The sequence below is a fragment of the Populus alba genome, chromosome 11 (assembly GCF_005239225.2).
Source record: "Populus alba chromosome 11, ASM523922v2, whole genome shotgun sequence".
Classification (NCBI taxonomy): Eukaryota; Viridiplantae; Streptophyta; class Magnoliopsida; order Malpighiales; family Salicaceae; genus Populus; species Populus alba.
The window spans coordinates 20352459-20367031 of NC_133294.1; the positions used below are offsets into that span (position 1 = coordinate 20352459).

General features: G+C 32.7%; 2 protein-coding genes across 3 annotated transcripts; one reads left to right on the forward strand and one right to left on the reverse strand.

Moving 5' to 3' along the window:
* Positions 1 to 2302: 2302 nt before the first annotated feature.
* On the forward strand, positions 2303 to 4391 carry LOC118031585 (transcription factor bHLH94). Its single transcript, XM_035036044.2, has 3 exons — positions 2303 to 3298; positions 3585 to 3986; positions 4213 to 4391. The coding sequence occupies exons 1-3, from the start codon at positions 2819 to 2821 to the stop codon at positions 4306 to 4308; spliced, it is 978 nt and encodes a 325-aa protein (XP_034891935.1). The 5' UTR covers positions 2303 to 2818; the 3' UTR covers positions 4309 to 4391.
* Positions 4392 to 9913: 5522 nt separating this feature from the next.
* On the reverse strand, positions 9914 to 11928 carry LOC118031586 (RING-H2 finger protein ATL54). Of its 2 annotated transcripts, XM_073412367.1 has the most exons (2): positions 11054 to 11928; positions 9914 to 10975 (listed from the first exon to the last, which is right to left on the reverse strand). In XM_073412367.1, the coding sequence occupies exons 1-2, from the start codon at positions 11801 to 11803 to the stop codon at positions 10634 to 10636; spliced, it is 1092 nt and encodes a 363-aa protein (XP_073268468.1). In that variant the 5' UTR covers positions 11804 to 11928; the 3' UTR covers positions 9914 to 10633. The 2 variants fall into 2 exon arrangements, with proteins under 2 accessions (XP_073268468.1, XP_034891936.1); XM_035036045.2 differs by having other exon boundaries at positions 9914 to 11926.
* Positions 11929 to 14573: the final 2645 nt, after the last annotated feature.

Sequence of the window (14573 nt, forward strand, 5' to 3'; positions counted from 1 at the left end):
ATAATTAGTTACATAATTGTTACAAGGTCACCATTAAAAAAAATATTTTTACCTATTTGATGTATTTTATCTTGTTAAGTCTTTCACTAAGATTTTAAATAGCTATCTAAATTCAAGTTTATTATATTTCGCTCCTTTCTCGAAGAAAACGATTCAAACAATTTTCTATTATAATTCTTATGGATTGAATTATCTATATAATATACAAACCCCCCCCCCCCAATATTTGATATAGCCCAATAACTATTAACATCCGTGCAAAAATTATTCTTGATACATGGAAGCATGTATCAAAATAATTCATAAAATCTTTGGTAATAAATCTTTCTGTATTTGCCGATGGTTTTATCAAAACCTCCACCTTCATAAACCTAGATTGCCATCACTTTGGTCCAAGAAACCTTTGTGAGTTTATTTTTTTCTTTTACACTATAGAAAATACATGCGATATCTCATCGATTTTTTTCCAAAACACCGGGATTTATGACGTTATAACTATGTACAGAAGGAGAAGGGACTAACCAAAAAAAGGAGCAACTTTCTTATTTATGCAATCTAAATCCTTGAGATCTGCATTCATCGCAGATCTTTGTATTCAATGATTTGGTGACATTGAGTCATATGGTTTTTTTTTTTTAAATAAGTCCTTGATTCTAATACAGATTTGGTCCTCCGATCGATTCAATTTGTTGCCAACTTTCATTAAAATTAATGGTCAAATTTTGACCGAAATTCAACAACCAGTGCATGTCACACGTGCTTGTTTAGATAATGATTTTCACGTCAAAAGAAATCTCGAACAAAGACCCAATACGATCAAATAATTGAATCACAGGAGCCTTCGATGCTGGAGAACTTGTCGATATATATCAATTTATCTCCACCAAAACTATTTTGGAAATGATTCGAATCCAAGCATGAAATATTGGGACGCAACTTCATAAAGTTGTGAATTGATGGCTCAAAAGAGCGCTCTGGCAAAAACATGATCTTCGTGCTATAATTTTACCCGATGAGTCACAGCATTTGATTTTTGTTACCATATAGTGAAAGAGCTGTTTTTTTTTCCCTCGATGAGTAAAAAAAGCGTACTCTTTCTATTGTTCTCCCTCTCTCTCCAGGGAAAGGAAACAAAAACACACGTAAGCATATTGGAGTGATTAATTAATTGAAAAGCGATTCATTAGCATATGATTTGTCCTGAGTATATTTGAATAATTATGCTACAATTAAATTCGTACAGCATAATTACTAAATTAAGGGAATGGGTGACAAACTGCTAGGTGGTAGCGTAATGTGACACTCAGAGCTGTAGGCTGATTGGTATTTCTCGATTTTTTAACAGGAATTTGGTACCTTTCAAAGAGATCTCAAGGAAGAAAATAAGTGAATTAGAGGTATTAAAATAGCCAGTTGATTTTTTTATTAAGCATGCATTTCGACAAGGAATCTCATAATTAAACTACATTCTTGGTGATACATTCAAAGGAATGCCAGTTCGATAAGGATTGTTTTTTTTTTTTTTCCCCCTTTTCTATTCTTCCATTGATAATTGTTTAATTAATTAAAGAGGGCAGTGTATAGCGCCTATGGCATGGAATCACATTTCTCTAAACACGAAATAAAATAACGTTGTGGGGCAATTTATGCTCCATGGGATAGAACCCAAGAAAGAAGAGAGGAAACCCTAGAGAATGTCTTATTGACTTGTGATTAATATTACTAATGTCATTAACATTAAAGGCATCAGTAAATAAGGTTAATTTACGTTGGGAGTTGGGAAGTGTAACAAGGAAGCGGCAAGAGAACAACGAGGGCGTTCATCGGGAAAGTAGACACATAGTCTTGACTGTAGATGATCACGGAGTGGCTCTTTGTTGGGTCACATGGCTAAATTGTCCTCCTTCTCTCGCTCTTTCCCCTATAGATCTTACTCGGAATCTCTGGGTTATTATCAGCTTTTCGACATATTCTCCTTTCCATGACCAAGTGTCCGACCACATTATTGCCAAATGAATCTATCGTCACATCTATTTAGGCACATCCTTTTATTTATTGTTAGAAACTAATGCATCCTATTGAAACTTTGAAAGGACCAAGTAAGCCTTTTAACGTATTACAAGGAACAGTGGTGTCAAAGAAGACGACTCAAGCCGCCCTTAACTTGGAAAATAATGTTCCCTTCTCATAAAATGGGATATACCTTTTGGACCCACCTTTTTTCTTATCAAATTCCTCTCCTTTTGTTACCTTCGCATATATTTATTTTTTTGGGATGTGTATTCAGGAGTAAGGTAGTCTGGTTTTTTTCTTTTTCACTGGTAGTGTGTGTGTTCCATGTTAATTTTCAGGAAACAGTATTTACAATCTCCAAGAACCAAGAGAATCTCTCTTCTCTCTCGTTTATGAGGTGTTCAACAAATTGGCATCTCACGTGCAGAACGCTGTAGCTTTTGTTAGTTAATTAAACATCCCTAAAGTATCATGGCTTTCTCCTACGGGGAGAAAGATAAAAAGGCAAGTTCGTTTGTCCTTTGGTATATAGACGTCCTTCGGGTTTGTGCATGTTATGTTCCTTTGGGTTTCTTCAAACGGAACGCCACTTCTATACTATAATTCTTCCTCCTTTTAAGCCCTCTCTACTCATAACACTCCTCCCAGCTTGTACACAGTACACTAGCTTGTGGGTCTGTACCCCTAATCCTCTTTTCATGTTTGTCTGCCTCTTGGAGTGAGGAAAAGAGAGAGAGAGAGAGATTTTTAGAAAACACAAAAGGTCCGCCTGTTTCCGCTTTTGAGAGAGAGTAGCTAGCTAGACATGGAACTAGAGGCAATTGTGTACTCTCAAGATCCATTTACTTATGGCTGCAAGGATTCTTACTCCTTGGCAGGAGGGGGGGCTTGGGACTATGATTTTGAGTTGCAAGAAGATGATAAAGCTTTTCTTGGGATTCTTGAAAATAACAACATGGAGCAACAAGGTCTCCATGCAAGCTGGGATTCATCATCACTTTCATTGATGCAACAAGAAAAAGAATGGGATTACAATTCCTCATCACCCGGGACTTGCAATGTTGATCAATCTCTCCAAGGAATACTGTTTCCTGCAATGATGGAACCTGCACCAGTGACAGCAACAAACAGGAGAAAACGGAGACGCACCAAGAGCTCCAAGAATAAAGAAGAAATTGAGAGCCAGAGAATGACTCACATTGCTGTTGAACGCAACCGTAGAAAACAGATGAATGAGTATCTTGCTGTGCTTAGGTCTTTGATGCCTCCTTCTTATGTTCAAAGAGTATGTACCTACATACGCCTTGGCATATCAAATCCCCTTTTTTCAACTGTGCATATTAAATCTTGAATTATATTTTACCTGTTTTCAAAATTCAATGATAAAAAAGAATTCCATAGCCCCACTTCTATGGAAATTAATTTTTCATGGAAGTTCACCGGAGCTTATTATACAGTTCCATCTATTGATTAACCGGTCATCTCTTGATCGGATTTGTACTAATTCATTAGAAGTAAATTTTTTCAAACATATTATAATAAATTTAATTGCATTAATTTGTTCTTCTTAGGGTGACCAAGCATCGATAATTGGAGGTGCCATTAACTTCGTGAAGGAGCTAGAGCAGCTCTTGCAGACCATGCGAACTAATAAAAAGAACAAGCAACAACTCGACGATAATGGTTTCTCTTCACGGCTATTTGCTGAGTTCTTCACCTTTCCACAGTATTCGACTCGTGCATCTCAGCCTTCAGTAACGGCAGATGAATCGGTGGCTGATCAGAACCAGCGGGCTTTAGGGGACATAGAAGTGACAATGGTGGAGAGCCATGCCAATCTCAAAATTCTATCAAAGAAACGGCCAGGACAGCTCTTGAAGTTGATGGTGGGGTTGCAAAACCTTAGGCTCAGTATTCTTCACCTCAATGTCACCACTGTTGATCAAATGGTTCTCTATTCAGTTAGTGTCAAGGTTAGTGAATTTTTATAGTCAAATCAGTCAATTTTTCTTTATTGAGCAATTTTATATCACCTTTTATTTTCCTCTCCTTTTAAGCCAATAGAGCCATAAAATTAAACACCAATTAATTGGAAAGGTTGATATTAATTATGATCATATACTATTATACATTTACTGTACAGTGTTCAATTTATTTATTTTTTTTAATTTTTCATTGGGTATGGATATATTGGGACAGGTTGAAGAAGGATGTCATCTAAATACAGTGGATGAGATTGCAGCTGCTGTTAATCACATGCTATACAGGATTGAAGAAGCAACAGCTTTCAGCTGAAATTTGTAAACCTAATTTGTACCTGTTCTGCAGTTAGGGTTGTTAATTTGCCTCTCGTAATGGATTTTGCTGGTTTAATTTTCCCTCCATTTTAATTTCGCCAAGATAATTTTATATAACCGCGACCGAGTGTTAATAATATTAATAATTACAATTACAACAAAGAAATGAATAATAGCCATTCTTCCATCTATATATGTTTTGTATCAATGCCAATCAAATTTGTTATCTTTCGTGTCATATTCGATACCGCAATGAAAATTAAATTAAGATAAAAATAGATCAGAAGTTTTCATTTAAGTCATCTAAGAAACTTGTTTTTTAGATATTTTTAGGTAAAAAGTTGATTATAGTACTAAAAAAAACACGTTATTCTAAAATATCTCATCTATGGTAGGCTGTGTTGTGCTTGTATTTAATAATAAAATTAACTATTATATTTTTACTAAAAAGATCTAAACTAATATATACATGTATAGTAAAGCTATTAATCATATGAAAGTGAGATGGGGCATAAGCCTGATTACAAGATCCAATCTTTACTTGGATAACATAGATGTTGATTCGAGAGCATGAAAAATAACAAATTAAGCTTTGAGCCTGTTTCTTGAATTATCACACTTGATAAGCCTTTTAGGGTTATATTGACCCAACCTAAATTTTTTTTGTCATGATTGATAATATCCTAAAAAATATGTTTTAAAATTAATAAAATTCATTATTTTTAGAAAATAAATGTCGTTATGAGAGCGACTTTGCTGATAAAATAACAATTTATTATATGAAAGAAAAATGAAACAAAAGAGAACCTTTAACTCACAAATTGAATTCATTTATTATTATTTTTAAAATAAAACTTTGAATTTTTTTTTTTATTTTTGAAAGGACAAGTCCTGTTGGTTGATCATACTATCTATAATTGTTTTTTTTTTTTTTTTTAAAAAAAAAACAAAGTGTTGTTATCTAATTAACAAAACCCATTGAGTGATCATACTAATGGTTAACTCTTTAATAATAACCTAACATTTTTTTTTGTTACATGGATATAATATTTCCTGCCATTTAAAAAAATATTTAGCACCCCAAATTACAAATCACACTTAATCATATCAAACACGAGAATCAAATGTGGACCAATGCATATTTTTCACATAATTAATTAAATCATCACAAAATCAATAAAAGCATTCTAAATATAGATAAATAAATCAACACACATATAATCAACAAAATATCACCTTCAGTGGCGGAGACAGGGGGGCTAGCAGGGGCCCCGACCCCTGCAAGGAAAATTTTCCCAGCCCCTCCCTTATATAAAATAATGAAAAATTTTAATCTTTTTAAATAATTTCTTTTAATTTGACCCCCTTTAATTTTTCTTTCCTACTCCGCCCCTGATCACCTTAATTATCATCATAAATGTACACATAAAATCAATTCATATATCAATATCACAAAACAAATAAATTGCTTTTGGATTTGAAATAAACCTTTTAAAACTATAGGAAACGAGTTGGGACAAGTAGAAGTTGAGTCATTCATGAAGTGGCATAACTTTGTAATAATAAGTACCCTAATAAGTGATGAAGGTGGTTATTTTGTCATTTTAATTTAGTTATATCCTAAGAATCCAACCATGAAAGAGTATGTGAAATTTTTAGCAACAATATCCATAAGTAAATCATTATGAGGTAACAAAAAAAAAAAAAATCATATTTAAGGCTTGCTCTATTCAAGTTTTTAAAGACCACACACACCCTGACTTTCTCACCTTTCTTTGAAGCTGCAACAATATTTGATACTTGATTTGTTGGGAATGAGTTTTACTATTTTTCTATGTATGGTACTTCAAGTTTAATGATCCATTTGAAAATTTCATGTGGGTCGGCGTTGTCCTTTTATTTTGCTTATTATGTTTTTTTCAATATTATTGTTTGACATTAGTTTTTTATATATACAAAAATAGCTTTTTAATTTTTTTTTATTAGGTTATCCCAATATTATAATTTGGATAATGGATTTTGCGGGTTAACTTGACTCTTCCATATTAGCTAGGCTAATGTAAATCATGTTATCTTGAGTTGACTTGAGCAATGTTTTTTTTTTTTTGTATCTATTTTTATTCAATTAGGTATTTCAAAAGAGTTTTTTACGGATTATAGTGTTCTTTTTTCTTATTATTGTCCGATTAAGCAAAATATGATTTTGGTAATTCGACATTGGTTTTACACGAAGAAAATTACAAACCCGCGATGTAGTGGGCCACATATCTAAGTATGAATCATAAAATGGACAAGGCATGTAGTACGTGGGTTTTCAATATATACATATTCGCACGGAGAAGAAATCCATTAGATTTTCGTTCTCACTTTAGGGGGAAAAGTAGCGCTCGAAAGGACTAACAGGGAGAAAGACGAGGCTAGCTACCGTGTAACTTCGTAAGAACCCAAGCTCTGTTTTTTTTTTTTTCTTTTCTTTTTATGATTTGATGATTGGTACTCTAGCTTTTAAATGACAAAAGTGCTAGTTCCGGTGGGATCGAAGAAGTTTCGTGTATAAAATGATTGCCGATTAAAGAATTATCCTCAAGATTTTAAAACAATGGCGGCCACAAGAACAGGTACGATATTCCCCCCATCATTACGACTGCATTTCTACGAAAGAGTAATAAAGCTTCTTTATACTGTTGGGATGCATACACTGCCTCCCTCTATCTTGGCTCTATCTGGCAGTGCGCGACTGGTGGGGCTACGTGTGTCTTCAAAATTTGAACTTCAAAGAATTGAAGGGCAGGCAGGAGTCACAGTTGGAGCTAGAGGCTGCAGTTGAATTAAAATCTTACGAAACTTCAAATTATAGGGAAAATACATAGACAAAACCATGATATGGTAGATCTTGATTATCAATACATCTTACTTCAATAACATACCACACTGTTTAAATTATAGGAAATTAGTTTCTAATTTTGTCAGAAATCCCACTTCAATTGTCCAACTCCTTTTTAGATTAGGACATATCAATCTAGTTTACAAGTATATCTACTTGATGTTAACATTAATTATTAATTTAATCTAACCGATCTTGAGGTTGCATGTAGGAGGCGGACCGTGGCTCTATTTCTTTGTATAATATATAGTTGAGTCAATCGACTTTGGGAAAAACAAAAGCATATACAAATCCATTCACGAGCTCATATCTTAGCAGAGCATAGAGATTCCATCGGAAAATCTAAGTTGATGGAAGAAATATACAGCGTGCGTCTATACAAAGGGAATCCTCTAAGAATTATTCTAATCATAACACATCTAAACTTCTTCAAAACACCACAACAAATCAAAATCCATGTTACTGTTTTCAAATTTAATTTTTATTTACAGAAAACGAAAAATGAAACCAGTCCCATCGATCCTTAAGAAATTTCACTCTTCACTAGCATATTGTTAAATTAGGACCTCTTTTACTAAGAAAGTTCCAATTTGATGCAATAGTACGTGTCTTCCTCTTCCTCATAAACAAGAAGTCTCAAATCCCAGCTTGTCTTCGTGAATTAAAAATAAAAAGAACTTCACAATTTCTAGCTATCATTGTTCGATTAGATAGTTAAAAATGTCTAGCAACTGGATTTGTAATAGGCCTAACCAATAAAATTCGGCCCCGAACAGGTAATTGAAATAGCCGCAAATCATTTTCGCCATGGAGCAGAAATCTACAATAATGGGCCTATCCTTTGCTGGATTTCTTTCTCTTTTTTCTTCTTTTTTTTTTTCCTAGCGGAGAAAAAAACTTGAAAACGCGGTTGATTTTTTCTTTTCTTTTAGATCATATATGGTAGTTGAAGATTCAGCATCTTGCCGTGTGAAATGTTAAGTTTGACAAAAAGTTAGGTCTTTACTAATTGTCATTAATTAGCCAGCATTTGTTAGGCAAAATTGAATGGTAGGATTTTGATCATCGCCATCACCGTGAAGCTAAAGTCTGCCAAAGATTTTATGATCGATGATGAGAAAGGAAAACTGGGAAATGACGTAAAGCACATCTGCACTGTAAGCATAGCTGTGTAGGGAAGGTTTGGTGTTAAATATCCTAGCACATTAACAAATAGCTGTGATACATTGGAAGTGCGTACCATTTTTCAAAATGTTACGATAAAGAGTGGCTTTGATCTTGACTTTGAGTATAATTAATTAACAAAAGATTTGATATATAATACATTGCTTAATTTGTTGAGATTTATATTGGACTAACCCAGGTTTCTTTGACCATAAATAAAATCTTGTACACTGTTTTTTTAGCATCCAACTAGCGGGGAGATAGTAAAGGTTTAAATTATGAGAACTTGTTTTTTGAGAGCATGGAATCGTTAAGGAGGAAAAAGGGAAGGAAAAATATAATTAAAAGACCACGCACATCTTAGAGACTTTAAGCCCTTTAGATCACCAAAATTTATTTTTCCATTTCAATTGAATTTGGAGGAGCTACACACATACCTCGGAGATGCTCTATCTTAGGACGAGTTCAGTATGGCAAACTAAGACTGTAGTGAAGGAAAAAAAACCACAGATTAAAAGTATAGGCTGATTAAATCTGGGCAATCCAGTTGTTTCGCGACTAATGTAATTAGTTGACAATGTGTCGTGGATGATTATGAAAGCTCATGGTGTTTACGGTGTTTAGATTGTTTTGTGGATTTTATTTTGCGATTCAGATGTGGTTTTTGAATTGTTGAAAATGGGTGTTGTTTTTGCATGCATATTTTGTTACCCAGGATGAATAAATTATCATTATTCATTATTATTTTAGGTTAATGAAAAGCATAAAATAAATCAATTAAGACATAATTTTATCGTGTTCAAAGATATTTTTGAAATATCATACTTTCCTCATAATTTTTCTAAATAATAATAATAGCAATGTTTTTTTTTTTCTTCTTGTGAATCTAGGTCGATGGATTTCTAGTCTGCCCTCAAGAATACCTTTCTAAGCTACTATTCCAGCTATTTAGGTATTCCAGTTATTTAGGTAATTATTTTCAAAAGATGAAGTCACTTATAATGATAATATTGTTTTTAAAACTAAATATAAATATTTTTAAAATTTTAATGATGATGTTTATTTGTCAATGTTTATTTGTTACTTGAAAGTGAATTTTATATGTTCATGTTGACATGTGTGTGATTAATTTATCTTGTGTTCTTATTTTCAAAATAACTTTCTTTGATGTTATAGGTAAATTTAAGCTAAATTAGATTGATCTCACATGGACTCATTAAATAAAGTGGTGGATCTTGAATCCATTTCAATTAATATAATCTTGAAAAAGCTTATGATTATCGTTTGTTTTCCATCCTCTTAGTTGCAATGCTCATGTTACAGTAGTGAGGATAAATCAAGTTTGTATAAGCCTAGATTCTAAATCATTGTCTTGGGCTATCATAGTTTTTACCTTTAATAAAAACATAAATATACTAGTTTAGATAAATTCTTAACATGTAAGTATATAATGTATTTTTATTATTAAAAACAAATAATAATACAATTTATTTTAGATAAGTTGTATATAATAATGACTATCTTTTTTATTATATAATTAACTCATTATCTAGAATTTTTAAAAATCAATTAAAATTTCTTATTATTATAAAACTAGATAATGACCCTTTTACATTTTTATTCCCTTTACATGTAGTCACCTTCATTGATTTATAAGCATCTTTAATAAACTCTACTTCAGTAATAAAGTAAAGTGAAGAGGACAAGAACTATCCTACAATTCTATGGCTGCATATTTCTCACCTCAAATTTATGTTTTTATTTAAACGTATAATTGTACCTTAATGTCATAAATGGTCTATTCCTCAACAACCCTCTTTTTGATATTGCTAGTTTCTTTGTGTAAGATGCATCTCCGCTTGAAACATCACTGTGATACTTGCAAACATCCATTATTGTCAAATAGACAGAATTAAAAGATTGCATACCGGATCTATCACCTCATCTCTTCAGAAACATGAGTTACATCCCCTCAGGGATTTCTGATAAAAGTGGAACTACATAATGAGTTCTTGGTGGTGGAATTGATACCTTCTCCTTCAAGGCATCAATTAAATCACAATTTTTGTGATATAGAAACTTATTCCAGTTCTGCTTCAGAACGTGAAACACTGAAGCAAGGTGCATATCAACATATTAATATGTAAGTAGAGACATTTTGTAGCTCACCTCTTGATCTCCAAGAACCCCAACTTATTTGGAGTGCAAGAGAAATCTCCGTTTTGCAGATATCTCATATGAAAATACTTACCAAAAAAGAGCGAAGTCTTTGAATTTACAACGGAAGAATTGACTTCAGGCTTGGGTTTTGCCTCGAAGAGAAAAACCTTCCTCCACACGAGAATGATCTTTTCATGGAAACAGGACCTTTATGAAGACATAGTGAAAAGGAAGAAGTACCAGTCAGTTTAAACACGCTTGAATACCCACCATCTCGCTTCAAAACCATATTTGATTTTCTTTCCTCATTAATGTCAATCTGATCAACCAGGTTCTTATGATCATTCAGGCCAATACACATAGTTGTAGCTCTCAAAGAATCCATTGAAGAAGACCTCCTCAGCAGCTTTATATCATTATCCTCAGCCCGGTGTTTGTCAACGGCGCTACAGAGCAGCTGGAGATCACCAATATCATTAGAATTTACTTCATCCTTCAAAGTTCTTTCCTCACCAACCTGCAGTATTTCACCTACCTCCTCTGTTCCAGCTCTGTTTTCACAAGGTTCGTTACTCTCTTGATTATTACCCAATCCACTATCAACATCCGAATTCTCCATCTGGGTACTGAAAGTTGGATTCAAGTTATCGTGGTTCTGAACCACCGAAATCAAGGGAGTGCTAGCTGGACCATTGATTATATGTGCACGACACAAGGGGCAATTAGTGTGAGACCTCAACCAAGTATCGATACAAGAGATGTGAAAGGCGTGGTTGCACTTAGGCAATAGCCTAAGAGTTTCATCTTGTTGAAATTCACTCAAGCAAACTGAGCATTCAGTGCCTTCAATTAGTCCCTCTCCCTTCTTGTACTTGCAAACAGTGATTGAATTTATAATTGACTGTTGCAAGCCGATGGTGGTAATGAACCAAATCGGGTGATCAACCCGGTTCTCTTCAAGAAATTCTTCATCTGTATCATCTTCCTGAGCCTGGGGCTCCGTGTTATCCCTGGAACCACACCAACCAGAACAAGACTTGGCCACAATAACATAATAGCTAACAACAAGGAAGAAGCTGGCTAGCAAAGCAACTATGATGATCACATATGGTGATAAGTGATGTTCTCGGGGCAAGAATGGAGGTGGTGGGGGTGGGGGTAGCAAATAGTAGTCTGAGTAAGGATAGCAATTATAAGGACAAGCTGGGTCACAGAAGTCAGGGCAGTCTATAGTCTGGTTTGTTTCGGTTCCAATTGGGAACAGTTTTCTGTGTTTCATCGCCATTAAAGAAACTGTTAAAAGTGGAAGAAATTGAGAAGGAAAGTAAAGACAGATCTGCAACAATGTGTTTGTGTGAGGCTTAGTGGGTGAGCTTACTATCTTTTGTTTCAATCGGAAGAAAAGAACTTAACAAGGTTAAGAAACATGTCCTTTTCAATTTTTAATCAACAAGGTTACTGATGTGTTTGGTAGGTGTGGCTCCGAATCTAGAAGTTCCTTGTCGTTTGTCGTAGATAACTCTTATCTGGTTGTGTTTTTCTGTGCCTTGTATTTACTTGTATTTTTGCCCATTTTTAGACTTTCATAGTACAGTACAAGGAGATCAAAGACAATACAACAGGCTGAAAACAAGTTAAAGAAGTTCGGTGCTGTGAATGTAGTCTCAGCATTCTCCTTCATCCGGTAATAAACATAACAATATGGCTTCTGTAGACTCTCGAGACCACTGTCAGCTGTTAACATTCTCATTACAAAAACAAAAACAAAAAAGAGCACGTCTCGAGTAGAATATTAGCATTCTCATTACAGTACAGCATTGCTTGATCTTATCAGGCCATGCATAAAATAAGTTGAGTCGAACTGTACCAATACAAACTAAACTTCCCTTTCCTGAGTCCCAAGTACTTCTCTTCCGATGGCCATCTTCTTTTCCCATTATTTCTTATCTATTAGGTGCGCTATAATATCTTCGGAGTCGTCCTGTTACTATTGTGGTAGTGTGTCATTATCATTATTATTATAACATATCTTAGAGTTGGTGCAATCAATACCGTCCCTGGTAAGACATCCTTGGTGTCACAGCCGGATTGGTAAAGAGTCTATAGACAGTATAGACCTATTAGGTGAAACGGACCTCGTATCTGCCATGTGAGGTTTATATATATATAATTTATGGTCCCAATTAATGGTGATAATGATTTCAAAATAAATAAATAAATAAATAAATATATATATATATATATATATATATATATATATATATATATAATTCTGGGTTGTTAAAAATCACATGTCATTTAAGTTTCTGGTTTCTAATAGTAATATACACGAATTATTAGTGAAGAATCTCTTAAACTTTTTTTGAAGAAAGAATTGGTATACCTTAGAGCATTAACTCTTTTCTTTTATGTTTTAGATATTTCCATGTGTGTTTTATTAAATCATTTTTAATTCTCAACACTATAGTAATTGATTCTTTAAATAAAATTTAAAATTCTTTTCAAATATCATTCCACATTAATAAATGATTTTACAATTAATATTATTTGAAACTAGAAGAAATATTTTCTCTAATTCATTTAGAGATGATGTATCATCTCTTAATTATTCAAATATATTTATATAATTTATGTTATATCAAATATTTACCTATTTATTATCTTTGATTAGAACAACATGTGATTCAAAATTAAAGTATGACATTTCATATATAAGATAACTTAATAATCTCAAGTTTAAGGATTACTTAAACAACTATCACATTAGTTTTTCCATAGACTTAGGTAATTTCTCCATATAAAATTATTTTGTGGGTTAATTCAGTGTACATATCATTTGACAAGCACATGCATATTAATGTTAAATATCTTTTGTACCTCAATTTATGAGAATAGTTATTTCCTTTTATATATATAAAAAACATGATATATATCTGCTTCTAATTAATATTTAGTCTTAATAGAATATTGACTAAAAACATTTAGGAATAATGATTTAATGAAATAAAATTCTCATAATTATAACAACTTTATAATTTTATTTGCAAATTATTTTTATCTCTTTATTCTATATTCATTAATCAAATATAAATGAATATTAAAAAAAAAATTATTAATAATAAATATGATAAACTAAATATTATTATTCACTAATCTAATATATTTAGTCTAATAAATTTAGTGTTATTAATAACAAAAAGGGCATCAAGAATGACAAAAAAATGGTTCCTAGGAAGTTACATCTGAACATAAATCCATCTTGAACCTTCTAATATGGTGATTTCTTTTCTTACCAAGAAATCCTTTTTCTCCTCTTTACTGGCATAGATAGATCTGTTCATTTCAATAATACAATGCATTATGTAGGTTAATGCGACGAGCAAATCAACGTTATTTATGCTTCAGCCTTCCTGGGAGAAGAAATGGGAATGTTTGCTAAAACTCAAAGGTAAATTAAAAAAGAATTAAATCAATTTTAAAGTTATACCTAACATAATCTAAGTGTAAATCCTAAAATAAAATGTTACCGTTTAGACAAATAGCGCAAAAGAATTTCTTATGAAGGTTAAGTAGAAGTTCTATGCTTAAAGAAAGGGATATCAGAACAGGACTTATTACAAAAGTACTGGTGGTGTCAAGGGGAAGTCTTTTTGTCTGTTTCGGATTTATCACATAAATGTTCATCCAAACTGCAGTTTTGTCGATCGTCTTCTTTTTTCAGATAAGGTCATCCACAATTGCAAATTATAGAAAATGTGGAAATGAAAAAAGAAGACGATCGGCAAAACTGCAGGTTGGAAGAACATTTATGTAATTCATATTATAAACTTTGTGATGTAGAGTATGTTTGGCAGTGTGGTAGCAGTTGCTTTTCAAATAATTTTTCGTGCCGAAATGCATGTTCATGATATTTTTTATTTTTTAAAAATTATTTTTAATATCAATACATCAAAACGATCTAAAACATACAAATTATATTAAATTTTAATAAAAAAAATTAATTTTTTTAAAAATATAATCTGCATAGTTTTCTCAAACGGTAAATTAATGCGGGA